This window comes from Cetorhinus maximus, chromosome 25 (assembly GCF_964194155.1).
Source record: "Cetorhinus maximus chromosome 25, sCetMax3.hap1.1, whole genome shotgun sequence".
In the NCBI taxonomy this organism is placed as follows: domain Eukaryota; kingdom Metazoa; phylum Chordata; class Chondrichthyes; order Lamniformes; family Cetorhinidae; genus Cetorhinus; species Cetorhinus maximus.
The window spans coordinates 6,458,819-6,479,147 of NC_135903.1; the positions used below are offsets into that span (position 1 = coordinate 6,458,819).

At 45.5% G+C, this 20,329-nt stretch overlaps 2 protein-coding genes across 6 annotated transcripts in view; one reads left to right on the top strand and one right to left on the bottom strand.

Annotated features, from left to right (window-relative positions):
- Positions 1 to 20,329, bottom strand: part of LOC144667837 (alpha-2,8-sialyltransferase 8F-like) — a 1,155,130-nt gene that overhangs the window by 812,670 nt on the left and 322,131 nt on the right. The gene's annotated exons all lie outside the window — the stretch shown is intronic.
- LOC144667838 (SH3 and cysteine-rich domain-containing protein 2-like) overlaps positions 3,339 to 20,329 on the top strand; it is a 110,964-nt gene continuing 93,973 nt past the window's right edge. For both annotated transcript variants that reach the window (XM_078529354.1, XM_078529355.1), the window contains exon 1: positions 3,339 to 3,550. In XM_078529354.1, coding sequence (XP_078385480.1) covers positions 3,461 to 3,550 — 90 coding nt within the window. In that variant the 5' untranslated portion in view covers positions 3,339 to 3,460. The remainder of the gene's footprint in view (positions 3,551 to 20,329) is intronic.

Genomic DNA, 20,329 nt, shown 5'->3' on the forward strand with positions numbered 1-20,329 from the left:
CTTCTTGAACCGCTGCAGTCGATGTGGTGTAGGTACGCCCACAGTGCTATTAGGGAGGGAGTTCTAGGATTTTGACCCAGGCACAATGAAGGAACTGATAGGTTTCCAAGAGAGGATGGTTTGTGGCTTGGAGGGGAACTTCCAGGTGGTGCTGCTCCCATGCGTCTGCTGCCCTTATCGTTCTAGGTGATAGAGGTCCAGGTTTAGAATGTACTGTTGAAGGAGCCTTGGCGAGTTGCTGAAGTGCATCTTGTAGATGGTACCCACTGCTGCCACTGTGTGCTAATGGTTGAGGAAGTGAATGTTTAAGGCGGTGGATGGTACATGCGAATGATTAAGCAAGAAAGAACTTGCATTTATATCACAGCTTTCACAACCTCAGAACATTCCAAAGCACTTCACAGTCAGCAAGTTATTTTGAGGTATAGCCACTTTTGCAATGTAGGTAGCATAGCAGCCCTTTTGCGCACAATCAAGTCCCACGAACAGCAATGGGATAAATGACCAACTAAACCGTTTAAGTGATATTGGTTGTGGGATAAATGTTGACAAGGACCTGTTCTTATTCGAATAGTGCAGCAGAGTCTTTTTCGTCCATCTGAGAGGGCAGACGGGACCTGGATTAAATACCTCATCTAGAAAACAGCACTCCCAACATTGTGCAGCGGCTGTTGAGAGTGTGTGCTCAAGTCATGCTGTTGGCCTTGAACCTACAACTTTTTGACCCAGGAGCAAGAGCACTACCAACGGAGCTAAAACAGTGAATTTACAAACAAAAATCTTTACCTTTTCCTCAGTTGACTCTCCTTGTACTATGACCACCATAGTTTAAAAGAACTTGGCTTAATCCTATCCTTCTGCTAACGCTGAATTTGGCTGTCAAGAGCTAACCCAAGCAGCCCACGATTACTCTTACCTCTGATTTTCACTCCGCTCTGTGGGAAGCTGTACCTTCTATCTCTCCCTCAGCTCTGCAGCCAGAATATGGAGAAAAACATGTGAAATCTTGTGTTCTCTGGCTCCCCAAGTCAATAATCTCATCTGAGTTTTGGATAATGATTAATGAAGCCATTTGAGGTACCTGTTGAGGTTATTCTCTTGTATTCTCTTCCCATTTTTAAAATTCTTTATGAAATGTTATATAGTTCTCTTGACAGTTGTGCAAACAAGAAGTTACTTTTATATATTTGGACTAGACAATCACACTAGGTAAAGAAATGCTTATGTTACAATATAATTCATGTATGGGTGCACACTCCTACAACATGCTGCAAACTATTTGAAGTCTTTCAGGAGATCGCCACATCAATGAATTTATATAGAAATTGATGTCAGACATATCAACATTGACAGAAATATAAATATATGTTGAATTTTATCACTATAATTTACTCTAATTTCTGACATCTTTATCAAACACTGGGGAGGCTACAGGTTATGTCTGAAATATCAGTCAGTTAGTACAGAAAAAGAGGCAAATCTGAAATAAATGACAGAAAATGCTGAAATTTATTCAGCATGTCCACCAGCATTTATAAAAAGGAAAATACAAACTAATCTTTTGATAAAAGCAAAATACTGCGGATGCTGGAAGCCTGAAACAAAAACAAAAATTGCTGGAAAAACTCAGCAGGTCTGACAGCATCTGTGGAGAGGAAGAGTCCAGATGACTCTTCTTCAGAATCTTTTGAGTCTAGCTCCCTATAACAGAATTTAGTCCTTCTCTGTTTTCAGACCCTGGGAGACATGTAGTGTATTTCAAGCATTTGGGTTTTTGCATTGAGCAGCAGTTGTTTTTCTCTTTTCTCCATCTCCCACTGAAGGCACTGGTTCTTGTTGAGTTCCAGGATTACACCTCCCCCTCCTGTATCCCTCGGCCATATCCCACCCAAGTCATCATTCTTTTATGGTCGGTTTGGTCAGTGTTAGCAGCCTGGATCAGCGTGGAGTCAACTGATGCTTCCCTCAACCTATGTGCATCCGCAAACATCTTTCCCCTCTGCATAGAGATTGGGAGCAGGGCCCCTGATTTAGAAAGTCAGGGGACAATGATCCAATCAAACTATTCTGATCAAGGATTGCCCTGAAATATTAAGCTATCACCTGTGGAACTGCCTCTCACCAGCAGGCAGTACTTGCAGGAAGAGGCAGGGGAAAGAAACAACCAGGTTCAAATTGTGCCTAAGTAATTCAATGCAGTTTTGGACACTCTGGACTGGGGTGGACAGGAGGAATTAATTCTTGCCCCCATGGGAGACAGAAGGTACTGACTCTGGACTGGGGTGGACAGGAGGAATTAATTCTTGCCCCCATGGGAGACAGAAGGTACTGACTCTGGACTGGGGTGGACAGGAGGAATGAATTCTTGCCCCCATGGGAGACAGAAGGTAAAATCCTGCTCAGGGGACACCTGAGAGGACAGTGACTAAGGATGTCAATGTCAGTTTAGTGCATAAGACATGGCTTCAAGGCCAGAAAATGTTTAATGACCTCATTAGAGTTATCAAAATAAGAACTTAATTCCTCAATTCCCCCCCCCCCCGCCCCCACCCCGTTCACACCTACACCGCAGCCAAATCGTGATCATATTTCAAGGCAAAATAATAAATGACCTAGGAAGGCCATTGAAACAAAAGACAGAAGGAGGGTATCAATGGTTTAAAAGGCAATGAGCGGTGTTTATAGAGATAAAGGAGGTGCTTATAAAGGATAATCAAGAATTAAGGCTTAACCATGGAGTTGGGATCAACCAGAAATGGGCAGTCTCGTTAAACTAAATCCACAGATTTTATGGTTCATTGAAGTTTAATTGAAAGGTGTGGTAAGCTTTGTCCCTGATCTGAAGATGCTGCATCATGCTGACAAACCGTTCCATGTGGCCTGTTTGACCTTTCCTAATCCATCACAGCCAGTTTATTCAGTGCAGTGCTCACACAAGGCATCTTCCAGCGGGGGGGGTCAGTGATCGAAAACAGGAATGCATGGCCATTTCCTCCCTCCACATGGTGGTTCAGGGTGGGGGGCACTGAGCCTGACCTGTCACTGACCCCCCTACCTGCTGCTCTCCCCTCCGCAAAAAAAAAGCGCCAGTTAGCAAAAGACAGAAGCAGCCCCCAGAGCACAGAACACAACCGAGGGAACAGGACCAGGACAGCTGCCCCGACTGGACCCGCCCATAGCCCGGAATGGCCCCGCCTTTTCCCCGCCGCAGCCAATCACGGGCGCCTCTCCGCATGTCGCGTGGGGCCGAGGCATATGCTGAATAGGCGGCGGGGGCCAATCAGCGTCGAGGGGGCGTGGCCGGGAGGCTGGTTTGTTACACCGGGAAATGTAGCAAAGTTGTAGAGTGGGACGCGAGTTGATCGGAGCGAGAATCCGCGCACCAGCCGCCTGTAGGAAACCCACTGAGAGTAAACGGGGTGGGTGGGGGGGGGGATTTAAAGCCCACGCTCACCGGACCATGACAGAAAACAACGAGACAGAAAGCGACCCACAGAGCACAGAACTCCAGAGGTCACCTGGTTCTGTGTGCAGCCACCAAGAAACGAAGGTGAGACCACAGCAGGTTTGTGGGGATCAAAAAGCTGAGACTCGAGTCTCCAATTGGACAGCTCTTTCAAAGAACTGACACTGGCACGACGGGCTGAATGGCCTCTTGCTGTGCGGTGTGATTCTAAGCCCTAGACTGGATTGAAAGTGATTGTCACAGTGGTTCCGAGTGTTAAAGAGCAGCGACCTTATCTATAATTAAGACCTTTTAATTTTTGAACTTAAAACTGCCTCGTATTTTTTTTTTTAAGCGATGACTTTGAATCACATGCAGCAGCAAATTGCAGAGCCAGTGTGTGGGAGATGTGTTGTTTTAAGTGACAAATTATCCAGCTGTAAAAGGGTAAGTGCTCTATTGACTTTTGCAGCGTTGGTGATCTGAAGCCGCAAGGTTAGGTGGAGAGACCATCCAAATAAGATGTCCTCATCTTTTTCTCCCTCTCCTTGAATATTGCAATTTATAAAAAGGAACCTAGAGAGAAGGTGGACATGAGAGGCAGCTCTGCATGCCTCTCCCTCATCCCACCCCACCACCCCACTCCTCATTTAGTTTGCAATATCTAGCACCGAAGCCAGCCACAGAAATTCGCACATGAGATGTGTGGTAAACTAACGTACGTATTTTGCAAACGATGGATGACGACGATTGCATGACATAGACACTGCAGTTTCTTTTGCTGGTGGCTAACAGAGTGATTGAAAATGGGGGACCGGCTGTGGGCACACTCGCCCTGCAGCCACTCACCCCAGCTTGTCAGCAATGTGTACGCTGGACCGTGTCAGACTGGGCATTCTTCACTACATTTAAACCAGATTTACTGACCCAGTCGGTCAGCACTGCTCTTGACATCTTTCTCCGGTTGCTGTGTTCAGTCACTGCACTGAGCTGGAAGTGTACTGAATCTCTCTCAATTCTTACACACTTAGTGGAGGTGCACACTTCCAAGTAGTTGGTGGCAGAGACACATTTGCTTGGCAGAATTAACGTACTTCCGTGTATACCCATGGTTTTGGGATGTTTTAAGAGGGTCACATATTCAGGCTGATGCAAAGACCTATTTGCCATGTTGAGATAAAAACAGGAAATTGCTGGAAAAACTCAGCAGGTCCGGCAGCGTCTGTGGAGAGAGAAACAGTTAACGTCTCGAGTCGGTACGACTCTTGCTCAGAGCATTTCCAGCATTTTCTGTTTTTATTTCAGATTTCCAGCATCCGCGGTATTTTGTTTTTATTTGCAATGTTGAGCTTGGATATAGTCCTGGTGCTGGAATAGCGGGCAAGACGTACAAGAAATGATTTTAGTTAAAAGTTATGTTTATGTAGGACACGAGCCGATCATGTGACATAAATTTCACTAAGTCATTATCATGTTCAATAAGCCATTGATGCCCATTTTTAAAATCTGCATTGAACTTTCTAATATGCTTTTAAAGTGTGATTTTTTTAATGTATGGTTTTACCCCACATCATGTCCGTTGAAACCCTACATTTGAAATAAATAAACAATTGTCTATTTTAACATGCCAGTGTTTATTTTCACGATCAGTTCTATTAAAAATGTGCAAGTGTTGAACTGTTGAGGACACTAGTGACTGAGTGTTATGTATTGAATCACTTGCAGAGCTAAATTAAGTTAAAGGTGATGTTACACTTTTTGAAGAGATTCGTAATCTTTGTGCTCAAATGCTGCTGTATTAGGGTCGCCAATCTCCAGGATTGGCCTTGAGTTAGGGTCCTGCTATGAGCAACCCATGAGAAGAATCATAAGGCCATTCACCTTCTGGTTTTCATAATTTTCTTTGACACTTTTGTTTATAATAATGGGGGCGGGGTAAAAGGGAGAGTGTGTAACTGGGAGTGTGTGGAAATGGGAGGTATGAAGTTTAATGATGGGACCTCCAAATCCATGTCCAGCTGGAGATGACAATCTGATGCAGTGTACTCTCCATTCTAATCTGCAAAGGTTAATGTGTTCACAATGAAACGGAATGTCTCGCAACACAAACACTTCAATATGGTGGTGGAACATTGAGACCAATGAACTAGATAAGGATAATTGCAAACTTACAAAGTGCTGATCATTATGCCTGATAAAATATCCATTATCATTTAAAATAGAATATATTTGTACATGCCACATGTTCAGTTGTGAGGATGTACATCTGTGTATCTGTACATGTGTGTGTGATATATATTATATATATTTTATAAATATATATATATTGTGTGTGTGTGTGTGTATATGTATATACTTGTGTGTGGCAAATATCCTTCCTCCTCCTATAGGTGCTAACTCTTGTCAGATCGCCTTTAACAGGACCCGCAGCCCTCCAGTGACATTTTTCAAGTGAGCCTGGATGTGCAGGTCAGCAGATTGTCTATCAGCTATGGGAGGATCCTAGAGCTGAGCTCAGCCCTGTTCTAATCTGATGTTCACACATCCACCTTCCAGTTGTAATGAGTGTAGCAGATCAGAAGTGAGAACCCTGATTTTGTTTTTCTTCCTTAACCCTGGAGCATTGAGACCAATTGTAGAAGATGAGTTAATTCGGATGTGACCAGAAATGTGACCTGGAAGTGGTTTTGTGCTCAGCTCTACCCACTCGAAGGAGCTACATTTGTCATTCTTAACTCATTGAAACATATGTTTACTTTTTCAATACAATCTTCGATTGTTACTCTGAGCCGTGCTCACCCAATTCACCAGGTTACAGTTTGGGTGCTGTAACTGGCCTGAGCAACTATGGCGCAAAATTAGTCAGTATTGCTGCTTTTGATCTCTATCGAATGATTCTGTTGGGAAACTGTATGCAAAGATGTCAGTGAGAACAGATAATGTTGCTGTCAGCATTGTTACCACTGCACCATCACCTCTTCCCCCCACCACTCCCTCATATTTTCTTCAAGCTGACATATCTGCTTTTCTTTCCACTTTTAAAAAATTCATGTTTTAACTTGCTTCCTCCCCAGTCAGGGCAACATGAAATTGCACAAATTCAAACATTCAGGATATGCTCACCCCCCAAGCGGTATGCGTTTTTCAATGCATAGGCCCATTGCACGAGAGACACTTGTGGCAAATGAGTTGCGCAGGTGTGCATCAGATGGAACAACCATTTTTCTATAGCAAATAACCAGGACAAGTGCACTTTTTGTAATAGTTTTCCTGATTGTGATCACATGGGAAACATTAGAGAGAAGCCGTTCTGGGCCGATTGCTTGATGGAATGTAATGTTTCCTGCGTCACTGGGATTGTGAAATTGTCATTCCAAGGAAGACAGCTGCCCCATGAATGAAAGATATAGCTTAATAAAATCATAAGAAATAGGAGCAGAAGTAGACCATTCGGCCCATTGGGCCTGCTCTGCCATTCAATAAGATCATAGTTGATCTGATTGTGATTAATGCCACTTTCTTGCCTGTCCCCCATAACCCTTGACTCCCATGTCATTCAAAAATCTGTCTAACTCAACCTTGAATACACTCAATGACTCGGCCTTCACTGCTCTCTGGGGAAGAGAATTACAAGGCCTAAGAACCCTTTGAAAGAAGGAATCCCTCCTTATCTCCATCTTAAATGGGAGACCCCTTATTTTTAAACTAGTTCTAGAATTCCTCACGAGAGCCCCTGTCAGTCCCCCTTAGAATCTTATGTTTTAGTAAGATCACCCTTCATTCTTCTAAACTCCAGTGAGACTAGGCCCAACTTGCTCAATCTTTCCTCGTAAGCCAGTACTTATATAAATTTTCTGGGGTTCACAATTTTTCTTCTGGGGGTTGGGGAACGAGGTCGTGGAAACTATCCAGGTTCTTTCCTCAGAAGATATCGGAATAGGAGTAGGCCATTCAGCCCCTTGAGCCCACTCTGCTATGTCTGGTCTGTATTTCAATTCTAATTATCTGCCTTAGTTCCATGTCCCTTTTATACCCTTACCTAACAAAAAAAAAATCTATCAGTCTTAGCCTTGAAAGCTCCAATTGCCCCAACGTCCACAAACCTTTGGGGCCGATAATTCCAGATTCCTACGATCCCTGTGTGGAAAAAGTCCATCCTGATTTTGCTGCTAAATGGCCTAGCCCTAAATTCAAGATGATGACCCCTAATTTATATAGATTGGGTGAATGATTAGTGGAAAGAACAGCATTGCTGGATTGAATGGTCTTAATTTATTTACAGAAAGGTGAAAGGTGATTTGGGCCTGGTTACTGGCAATGAAGGATTGCTTTCAGAATCTGGCACATGTTCTACAGGAATTAATTGGGAATTAGAAAAACACTTCAAAACGAAAAATATCAGGAGCAAGAAAATAGGATTAAAGTAGATAGATCCAAACAGGAGCATTGGCAGGAGTGTACCTTCCTCCTGTGCTGAAATTTCTGTGATCCTGTAATAAGAAATGCAATCCTATCTATTTGGATTTTTTATACGGTGGTTCTGCGATAACCAAACCTGAAAAAATATCACGTGCAAATGATATCATCATGGTGTAAAATCATTAGGCAAAGTAATGTTGAAGGGATTGAGTATGTTTGAGCAAAGCTAGCTTTAAAAACACACAGAATTATAATTGTAGGTGATTTTATTCCACAGTAAGAATTAAACGCCACTCAGCTTAAAGGGGAGGTTTTGCCTGATTAACATAAGAACGTAAGAAATAGGAGCCAATTGACCCCTCAAGCCTGCTCTGCCATTCAATAAGATCATGGCTGATCTAATTGTAGCTTTAACTCCACTTTCCTGCCTGCCCCCCCATAACCCTTGACTCCCTTGTAGATCAAAAATCTGCCTAACTCAACAATGAATATATTCGATGACCTCCACTGCTCTCTGGGGTACAGAATTCCAAAAATTAATGACCCTCTGAGAGAAGAAATTCCTCCTCATCTCCATCTTAAATGGGAGACACCTTGTTATAAAACTGTGCCCCCAGTTTCAAATTCCCCCAAGAGGAAAAACATCCTCTGAACAAAAAACAAGGAGGTAGAAATGTGATGGGTTTTCTACTGTGGAAGTGCTGGGTCACCTGTCCCTGATCTTCTATTTTTCTCCATCTCTTCCGCAGTATAAAATCACATTTCTACCTCTCTTCAGCTCGGAAGAAGAGTCATACGGACTCGAAACCTTAACTCTGTTTCTCTCTCCACAGATGCTGCCAGACTTGCTGAGTTTTTCCAGCATTTTCTGTTTTTATTCCCCTCGGAATCTTATATGTTTCAATAAGATCACTTCCCATTCTCCTAAATTCCAATGAGCATAGGCCCAGACTGCTCAACCTTTCCCCATACGACAACCCCTTCATCCCAAGAATCAACCTAGTGCTGCCATGCTAGGCAGTTTCAAGCAGGAGCTGCATGCCTTTAAACTTATCGCAAAAGTTTCCAAAATTTCACGGTGGTTTTTGTGTTGGACAATGTAACGCAGTAAAGAATATATCTGGTGAAATTTGTACCTTTCATATTTTCATCTTTTTAATGAATGCATTTGCAATGACAGGCAGGATTGGTGATTTGATAGTATTGTTATGTCAATTGTGATTTCCACTGTGGCACAGTATATCCTGAGGTTAGGATGGTGAGACTGCCTTCAGTAGATCAGCTGTCCATAGAAATGAATAGGCTGAAACTTTGGTGTTTGAGGGTCTGTCTTTAAAACTGAAAAATTAAAACGAGACTTTGCATGAGATTAACATTAGGATTTTATTAGCTCTGACAGTTTATTTCTTTTTTTGTTGTGATTTTTGAGCTCATTAAAGTAAGAGAGTGCAAGGGAATGGAGCGTTTTCCATTTCAGGCATCCAGTGTCAGCAGCATATGATGTCTGGTGGCCTATAGCAAGACTAAATGCCGTGTATTGCTCCCTCCTCTCTGCTTCACCACGGTACTTCACCCCAGAGGAGCACTCCTATCTCCCATTCTGGCCACTGTGCGGCCGCTGAGTGAAATTGCCAATTAAAAGCAACCCTGTGTTCTGGGCTTGGGTTATGCAAGGAACTGAACAGAGACAACCCAAACTAAAGGAATCTTGTACAAAAACAGAATTACCTGGAAAAACTCAGCAGGTCTGGCAGCATCGGTGGAGAAGAAAACAGTTGACGTTTCGAGTCCTCATGACCCTTCGGCAGAACTGAAGTATAGTTAGGAGAGAGGTGAAATATAAGCTGGTCTAAGGTGGGGGGCGGGGGGAGAGAGAGAATCTTGTAGCTAACAGGAGACTTTCACTCTTATCTGCCCTAAAACCCTGATTCTGAGCCAAAAAGTTAATCTCTTCACCATTGGCTAATCTCTTTATCCATAAATTATTTAAGATAGGAGATGGTTAGTGGTCCTGGGTGTTGATAGTTCATTGCCACTGTCAATATTGCCCAGTAACATGGGCTTTTGTAACACTGGGGGAAAGCAAACAAATATCATTTTTACACCCCCTCAACCAGGACACTTTTTTATGTTGTAGAACCCCAAAGATTTGAGGGAAAAGGTTCACAGGTTTTGCTTCCCCTCCTTTAAAGTATATTTTTACCCTGCAATAACTTTTTGAGTCTGTGGCTAGGAACAAGTGCTGGCTCGAAATAAACTTTGAGTGGAGAAAGAAAAGAAATGATTGTCTCTCAGAAGGTGCCAGGTTGGTGACATGTAGCTGACATCTTAATTTGTATATTGGGAGACTAAGACGTTGGGTTTATGTATAAGTCTGCAGTATGTGCACTGGACCAGGTCCTGCTTAATAAAATAAAGGGATTGAGGGATCGGGCAATCTCAGCACCACTTGTAAATTTACACTGGTCACCTTTTTTACAATCCAAGTAAGGACTTTGAAAATTCAATTTAACAAAAAAATCTCACTCACAATTGACATGTGCAATTAGCATGAGCTAGATTAGAATATAATCTTTTTTTATTTCCACAAAGTTTTATGTGAGATTCACCTTCTGATGCTAATTGGGAACGTATCTGTTCTGTAATTAAGGGGTGGTCATTAAGATTGAATTCTTGGATATTGCCTGTTTCAAAACTGCACATTTAATCAGAAAGACATTAATAATGGAGATAAACAAGTATTTTCCTATTTTGTTTTGTGAATTTTGGTTCCTTAACTCCAATTCCAACTGGAATTCCCAGTGAATACAAATCAGGGCAGCAAAGCTAATCAGGGTTAAACACAAATGAGATAATCTGACCCAAAGAAACTCTAAATTTGTTCGCGGCAAGGAAATAGAAATGTCCAAGTGAAAATGTTCTGAATTTAAAGCCACACTAAATTATTGGGGTGTGTTGAGCAGACTTTACATCACACATAACCCGCAACCATACAGTATTTGATCAAAGTTTGAAGGATAGTGTAAAACAGATGTGTCATCCCACTAGAAAAGCAAAAAGAGAAAAAGCCCATTAAGCTCTCTTATTTGCTGTTGTTGGACTGAGAGAAACATAAATCCGAGAATCAAATTGTAACATGTGGCACAGGCTTTTGGATTGAGTAGGGATAAGGTGTTAATGGTATTTCTGCGTGACGCTGTTTAATTTGCTTAACATCCAATGCATTTGAATACACAAGGAGGGAAGATTGGAGCTCGGGTCAAGATGAATAAAAATGTCTATGATAATGATTTAGGACTTGAGGGCTCACCTCAGGAAATGAGATTTTGGATCTTGCATTGCAGTTGCCCATTTGCAATCTGGCCAAATTCCTAAAGCAATTAACTCCTTAATTTTTAAAACCTGACATTGCGAAACCCTGCGTCAATCCGATCCCAGAGGAAACCCTTCCGCCGAAATATTGACTGAAGTGCATTAAAAAATTCTCCACTCTTCTGCGTGCGCATTTGTCAAGAATCATCAGCCACTTCCAATGAGCCTTGGTAAAAGAAAGAAAAAACTCGCATTTATGTAACACCTTCCACAACATCAGGATGTCCCAAAGCACTTTACAGTCAGTGAAATGCTTTTGAAGGTTTTAACATGGGAAACATAGTAGCCAATGTATGCGCAGCAAGGTTTCACAAACAGCAATGTGATGATAACCAGATTTTTTTAAGTGCTGTTGATTGAGGGATGAGTATTGGAGTATTACACTAAGGAGAATTCCCCTGCCCTTTGAAATAGTGCCATGAGATCTTTAACATCCATCTGGGCGAGCAGATGGTTTAATGTTTTATCCACCCCGGACAGTGCAGCAGTCCCTCAGTGTTACGCTGGTGTGTCGGCTAGACTTATGCGCTCTAGTCTTCTGGAATGGAATTTGAGCCAACAACCTTTGGACTCTGAAGCAAGAATACTACCCACGGAGCTATGGCTGACGATAGGTAGCTGGAGTAAGAACTGGAATATGTTGAATGTGAACTGCCAGTGCGAATCTGCAAAGCTAAATCATGACATGCGATGAGTCACAAGTAGACCAGTTAAGGGAAGCTCCTATAGTCAGATCAGTTCTTCTCTATACGAAGATTTATTGTTCATGATTTCAAATTTTGCTCATTGGGATTCCAGAGGCAAGATTTACAGGCTTAATAATCCAAATGTAGAAACCCAAATAACTTGTTTCTATTAAATTACATTACATATTACTAAACTAATAATCTAGATAATGAGTTCAATATCCTACCATGGCAGTTTGATTATTTTAATTCTATTTAATATTTGAAAACAGGAAAGAAAAATACTTGCCAGTCAGATTGTCGTAAAATCTCAGCAGCTTCATTAACCTCATTTTGAGAGAAAGATCTGCTGTCCAGACCTGGATAGAAGCAAAATACTGCGGATGCTGGAAACCTGAAATAAAAACAGAAAATGCTGCAAAAACTCAGCAGGTCTGACAGAACCTGTGGAGAGAGAAACAGGGTTAACGGGCATCGGGTGTGATCGGTGGGGTGACCGGGCAATATGATGCGATCGGTTTTATGACGGGAAACCAGTTCGCAGTTTCCAGGCCGCATTTCCAGCCGTCGGACGTTGGGAACCTCATTGTAATACATCAGGATATTATTATCAGGCCAGCCCGCCGGAATCTCGCCACCCCCCCGGCCCCCTCTCCCCTCTCCCCCCCCCCCCCCCCCCCCCCTCCCCAGCTGGATCGTCAATGCGTTTCACAACAGCACATAAAAGGCCTGCACTTGGCGGCCTGCACTTTGCGGGCAACTCGGAGGTGAGTGCACAGTAATATTGTGCAATGCTGGCCAGGGTCACCTGTTGGACTTCAGGCTTCAGTGGCGTTGTGGAGCCGGGGTTAAGGGCAGCCGCTGAGGTGGCGCGGGGGCAGGGGGTTAAGGGCTGTCCTGCTGTTGAGGCGACCCATGGCTGTTGGGGTGGGGGGGTGGCGGCGCAAGGGCAGCCCTTCCCTTGAATATAGCACACAAGCATTTGGGGTGGGGGGTAGGTGCGCGAGGGAAGTGGCCACGCTGTATAATGTGACCATCCCTCTGCAGCTGAGACAGTTCAGGCACAGCCACATTGATATGTTGGGGTCGGGCTCCTAGCCTACCTGCCCACTCAAGCAACGCGGAGGCATCAAAGAGTCACCAAGTGCTCCAAAGCTTTTTACCCCCCAACCACCACCACCGCTCCCCGACACAGACTGCAAATTCATAAGCATTTTAATGGACTGCAGAACAGTTGGAGGACCGCACACGTTGTACAATCTCCTCACTAAAGCGGGGCCATAGAACAGTCACTGGTGGAGGCGCTCACAGCCCCTTGCAATGTCAGCATCCCGGTTTGGACCAGTCTCCCCCATGGTTCAAGCTAACAGGGCAGCCTTGCAGTGCACTAATCTCTGAACATCCAAGTGGTGGCCAGCACTCTCCAGTCCTTAACCAGGACAGGTTCTTAGTACACCGAGCAACACCCAGGGTCTGTAGTATTGACCAAAGAGAGGGCATTGTATTAGTTAAAAGAAGTTTCAGCCCGGAGATGAATGCCTTGGTGGCAGAGTCCTTCAACTGTGCGGTGCTAGATAGCAGATGCACGTCTACAGTCTGTGGAGAATTTTGTGACAAGGAATAAAACTCTGAAGGAGTCTGTCTTGGTTTCGATCTTCATTCCTAAACAACTATTGGAACTTGACATATGGACGCTGCATTTCATTCCTGCAGATGACCAAGAACCAGTGTTGTCGAAGATCGTGCATGCCTAGGGAACTGGTTGGTCATGTCTGCCAGTTACTGCAGGATGTGGGGCCATGGGGACATGGAGGGCATCCACTGCCAGTGGCTGTGAAAGTGACGTGTGGCACTCAATTTCTACTCCAGTGGCTCCTTTCAGGGCTCCACAGGTGACCTCTGTGGGATCTCACAAGCCTCCACCCACAAATGCATCCATGAGGTCACGGATGCCACCTTTGTGAGGGCCACACAACTTTGTGCATTTTGACCAGGACCAGGACAGTCAGGATGCAAGACCGATTGGATTCGCCCAGATCTCAGGTTTCCCACAGGCTCAGGGTGCGATTGATTGCACTCATGTGGCGCTCAGATCTCCGTCGCAACACTCGGTGAACTACATCAACCGCATGGGGTCCCATTCGCTGAATGTGCAGATGGTATCCGACCACCAAAAACACAGTTTCCAGGGAGTGTGCACGACGTCTACATCCCCAGTCAGTCACAGATCCCTGGAGTCTTCCAGGCTCCACAGAGGCTGCAGGGTTGGCTCCTCGGGGTCAAGGGCTACCCCCAGGGGCTGTGGCTGATGACACCCGTGCGGCGGCCTCAGACTGCAGCAGAGCGACGCTATAATGAGGCTCATGCAGCAGCTCACAACTTGGTGGAGCAGACCATCGGGATGCTGAAGGTGAGGTTCCCGGTGCCTGGACCGGTCTGGTGGAGCCCTGCAATACAGATCGCATCGTCGTCGTCTGCTGTGACCCTTACAACCTGGAACTCCAACAGGGATACGAGTTGGTTGAGGAGGAGATGGAGGAACTGCATGTCTTCTCTGATGAGGAGGATGCCAACAGGGATGAGGGTGAGGAGGTCCTCGGAACTAATGGTGACAGAGATGAGGCCCTCGCACTGGCTAGACAAAGCAGGCGTGCTCGGGAGGCCCTCATAGCTGCCAGATTTGTGGAGGATGATGACGAGATGCAGTGAGGTGACCCCATAGATCCTCACATCGCATCTGTGAACATTTGACTTCAATCTGGCTTATGGCTATGCCAATGCCCTCTGTGAGAATGCTCCTGTCATAGAGACATAGTAGAGACCTTAATAGCCGCTCGATTGCAGAAGGATGATGATGACATCCAGTGAGGACACTCCATAAATCTTCACACAGCCTCTGACAATCTCTGACTCCTGTCTGGCCAACGGCAGCTCTTTCGCACTCCGTGATCAGGGTCATAATATATAAGCCATGAAACTTTAGAAGCCTCTGATCCTTTGTCTGCCTTCAGCACCGGAGCCCTTCAGGAGCTGGTGCACAGTGTCACAGGTCAGAGATGCTGAAGAGATGGGGGCCAGACCCTCCTTAAAGGTGCTGAGAACACACAGCCAGAATGAGGGAGCTCTGTGACCCTGCCCACTACATTCTGACAGCAATGACCAACACTGCTGAGGTGCAGGCATCAGTAATATTTCCAGGGAGTGAGAGGCTGGACCATCACTTTGGTCTGAAGGCTGCACAGAGCACAGGGAAGAGGCCCTGGACTGAGACACCTGCCTTTTTGGTGCAGAAAAGGTTTCCCATCTGAGTGACAAGGACATTGCTTATCAGAACAAGGAGCCATAGGCAGGGAGACATTCTTGGGAGTTTATTGACAATAGTGAACAGTATGTATAAGTGATTAACACCCATGCCCAGGCTGTGCAACTAATTCTCCTTAACTTTCCTAACCCTGCCGCTACATCTTGGTGCTCCCTGGACATCCACAGTGGAGGTGAAGGCAGCCTGCTGACTGCAATGCCCTGTCTGTAATCACCTTGGCAGGCGTCCTTTGGAGGGCTGAGACTTGGAGGCCTCCGGCCTGCTTTCGGGGTCCTGCTGTGTGGCAGTGGCACCCTCCTCGGCCTGTGGAGCTGGAGTTGCTGAGGACACAGGAAGAGGGGGGTTGGATTGTCTGGACACTCCCGGAGTCAACTGGATGGATGGCCTGGGGTGTGTACCTGCTGATCCTCCTCCCTATGGGTGGCTGGGGGCCCCAGGCTGACTCCTTGAGGAGCAGGAGTAGCTGGACTGAGATTGAACCGCGCGGCACCCCTCTCACGTAAACTGTTGGAGGCCGAATATGGCATCAGTGATGGAGTTGAGCCCGAGCAGCAGTACAGGAGCTAAGTCCTGAACCAAGGTCTCCATGGCAGCCGCCATCCTGCCAGTGTTGATCTCGGTGCGTTGACACTGCCGGCGCTATCACCTCAGCCTGAAGATGGACGGACTTCTCCATCGTGCCTTGCAACCTGAGGAGTGCAGCGGACATCCCTTCCTGATGTTCCTGAGTTTGCCTTTGCAGCTCCAGCAACTGTGACATGACGGAGTCCAGAGGCTCATCATCTGACTCGGACTCAGCAACGTTCTGGCCTCCAGCAGCCCTCCGAGAGCCAGAAACCTAGGAAGTGCCTGTCGTCATCTGCTGCGGATCAGATGGTGCAATATGCTCACCAGGTTACGGTCCCAGGACTATTCTAAAGCTAGGTCCTACCGAGGTGTGTGTCTCTGCGCTGGTGGAGGGTGTGGCGCTGTGACAGGCCTTCAGGGAGGGTGCCTCCAGATTCCACTCCAGAGGTTTTTTCAGGGCTTGATTGGAGGCCCTGGGTCATGGTCTCTGTCGGCTGTTTGGCAGACGTGCCTGTGAAAGCAAAGGGAGATAATTAATGCAGGGCAGTGGCCTGTGAAAGAGGACACATCACTCACAGCGTGGTTGTCTGATGGATGTTGCACTGCTGGATCCTCACTTGGTAGAGCAGCACCGACCTCACCGTCAGCACAGGACTGGTCCCGGTCATTGCCGGCCAGCTGGATGGCTCTGTTTTCAAAGTCCGAGAGGACCTTGATTTTGGGCATTCCTCCACCAGTCTGCGACCTCTCTCCTTGTTGTGTGCCAGCTTGTCCTGCATGGATAGAGATGGAGAAAGTGTAAGCAGGACACCTGCCAGGCCAGATGATAAGTATGCCTGGCCTGTGTGGGTGGTGGGTGATCCCATGGATGGGATGAGGACAATGAAGGTGTGTGTGAGAGAGTGAATGGTTATGCCCCTTGAACCGGCAGTGAGTGAGATCACTGTGGATGTGTGATGGGTTTGTGAGTGTGTGCGTTGAGAGTGATGAGAAGAGTGACTGACCCTGGTGGTATGGAGGAGATCATTCATCCTCTTGTGGCACTGGATGGCTGTGCTCCTTTGAAGGCCATTGGCACTGACGTCTGCTGCCACCACCTCCCAAGTCGGGTTAGTGCTGTTGCTGCCCATCCTGTGGCCAGAGTGGGGGTTGAGGACATCCCGGCGGCCTCCACGGCATCCAAAAGTCGCTCGAGAGATGCGTCGCTGAACCTGGGGGCTGCAATCTTCTTCAGTTTCAGGGCCATGTCGTCCGTGCAGCAGCGGTGTCCTGGAAGCACTGGGATGTGCGCTTTGCAGCTGGACTTCAACTATGGCGCCTGGTGTGATGCAGCAGCAGGGCAATGGCGTGGCAGGGGAATGAGAGCCCGCCCACCATGGGTATGCTGTGTTTCCCAGGAGCGCATAATTCAATGGGCGGGTTTGGGACGATACAGCGTGAAAACCCGGCATCGCGGCCAGCAGCAACCGAAACAAAATTAAAAATGCCAGAATCCTATAGTTCAAATTAAAGTTTGACTAACTTCTCCTGAAATGAATGGTTTTAACAAAAAAAAATAAACATTTGTATTACAGGAATGCACCAATACCATCTTTCTTGTCACGGGCTGATTTGAGATAATATTACAAATCGTCAGTGTGATTACATAATTGTAGCAGTTTTCCCAACAACCCGACAGGGGCCCCTTTAATTTTAATGGCTTGAATTTTATTCTGAATATTTATTTGATTCTTGCAGCCAAATGATGGCTAAACAAGCAGCACAAACTGCAGGAGAGGTCCCGCCCTGTTTCCCACATGTTCAACACAGAAGTTGCACGATTTCGTGGTCCGGTTATTTTTAATTGAGCCTGATTGATATCGACGCCAACCCCCTTCACCTGAAGTCATGGTGGGGGAAGAGTTCCTCTGTGCAGCGCGCAAAGCAAAATCCTAAATCAATGTACAAGGAATGGGTTTACAATATTGTTACACATGGCACACCTGCCAACGTCGCACACCTGTAGCTTGCCCATGTCAGCATGACATTAGCTAAACCAGCAACCAGAGCTCTCCAGCAATCACTGGCAAAGAGTGTGATAAACTATTTAATTAGAGATGAAACCTAATCAGGGGGCAACTATAAAAATAGGAACATTTGCATATGTTTCCTGTTTGTCTTGCCACATTTTTCAGACACATTTAATTATAGGTAATTTTTTTTGCAACTGATTGATGAAATGTGCATATGAATCAATTTTTTTTTTCCAAAAAGAAACAGCCAGTTGTTTGGGCTATAGAGGGGTACCCCCCACCTCCTCAACCAGCAGAAAATACCTCAGTATATCTCCAGTCTGCGATTTTAAACCTATTTTTAAGCATCACACTCTAGGGCAAGGAAGCTAATAGTTTCATCCTAGTATCAGACTGGCAGCCAGAAAAGAGATTAAGCGCTGATTATCCCAATCCGCATAGTTCTTATACCAAATAATTAAACTTTTTGACATGGGGTTGTGCTTATTAGCAGTTAGATTTTATGGTCTTGCTAAGACAAGCCACCTTCAACAAAATTCCACCATAACAGCAGAATTGTGCATAAAATGATAATGCGTCACATGGCATTGTGCTACATAGCCCTGCCATTACAAAATGGCATATCATCCAGTTTGTCATAAACAATGCAGTAGATCCACTAGTAGCATATTAGAGAGATGGTACGCACAGCATGGAAGCCCTCATATTATCTTACAGATGGAAAACAATCTTACAGTACTCAGTGGGTCTGAATTGCAGCCTGAATCCGATGAGTGCATTCCAGTCTGCAAATTTCCCTCACTATTGAGAAATTTACACCCTCGGTGATTGCAAGCTGTTCTTATGTATTATAATTCAACTTTGTGGCCTTAGTAAGAGGCTAGTTTGAAAAGGCACACCACCTGAGTGACAGTGTAGCATGTTTTGCACTACATTTTTTTTCAATGCTCCTGTCATTATACAGTCATGTATAATCAGATTGACTTTTTTTAAATATTTGTTCATGGGATGTGGGTATCACTGGCTAGGCCAGCATTTATTGCCCTTGTTCATGGGATGGCATTTAGAGTCAACCACATTGCTGTGGGTCTGGAGTCACATGTAGGCCAGACAGTTTTCCTTCCCTAAAGAGCATTAATGAACGGATGACTTTTAATTCCAGATTTTTATTGAATTCAAATTTCACTATCTGACGTGGGATTTGAACCAGGGTTCCCAGAGAATTACCTTGGGTCTCTGGAATACTAGTCCACTGACAACACCACTACACCACTCCCCCTAAAATTGACTAAAGTTGGACGAAAAGCAACATCAAGATATTAGTATATTAAGAATGGTACATTGAGCACATGTAAATATTGTAGTCCAGGTATCAGTTTGTTCCAGATGGAGAACAATCTTAAAACACATACCTACCTGCAAATTTTCAAATCAATCAACAATTAAATTGGGACTAATTTATGCTTGAGTTTAATTAGTGATATTTTGACTTTAGGGCTTCACCCAGGGTTGGAATAAGACATTACTTTATGTGGCATGACACACATGTCCAAGATGCTTCATAAAGCTGTAGACACTGAGCTAAAGAAGGCAATGTAGGATGGTGTTGACCAAGGGCTTGGCAAACTGCTGGGTTTTGAGGTGAAGAGTTGTAGGAAGGGAATTCAGGACCTCACGGCACGTAAGGCTGAAGGCATGGTCACCAATTGTGGGGTGAAAGGAGGGGGAGGGGTGATACTCAAGGACAGAGTGTTCTGGTCCTTGTGGCATCAAAAGAGGTTAGAGGAAGGAAGGGGCAAGACCACAAAATAATTTCTAAACAGTGGATGAAGAATTTCAATTTGAAGGACCAAGGGACCGGAAGTGTATATAAGTCAGCAAGAACATGAATATAATGGGTGAGTGGAACTTGATGCGGGGTAGAACATTGACACGGTTTCAGATGAGCGGAAGTTCATGGAGGATGGGAGGCTGACTGGGAGAGCATTGGAATAGCTGAGTCATGACAAAAACGTGGATGAGGGATTTAGCAGGAGATCAACAGATGCAGGGGGCAGAAGTGGGTGATGCCACAGAGGTGTAAGTGGAGGTGTGAGAAGGCAGCTCACCGCCACCTTCTCAAGGGCAATTTGGAGTGGGCAATAAATGCTGGCCTAGCCAGCGACGCCCACATCCCATGAATGAATCAAAATAATAAAACAGCCTTAGTGACAGAGAAGATATGGGGCAGGATTTTCCCCTCGCCAGGAGGGCGGGCGGGCCCAGGAATGGCCGTGAGATGGACCGCCACCCATGATCGGGCTCGGGCCGCGGCTTCACGCTGGCCGGCCATTGAACAGCCGGACAGCATGAAATGCGCGCTAAGAGCCTCAGCTGCTGCCTGAGCGGGGGCGGGAGGAGCGGGAGTGCTGAAGTCTGCGCACTGAAAGCTCCCCGAAGGCACAGAGCTGCTTCAGTGAGCTGAAGAATTTTAAATACAGAAATAAACATTTTACAAATGATGTAA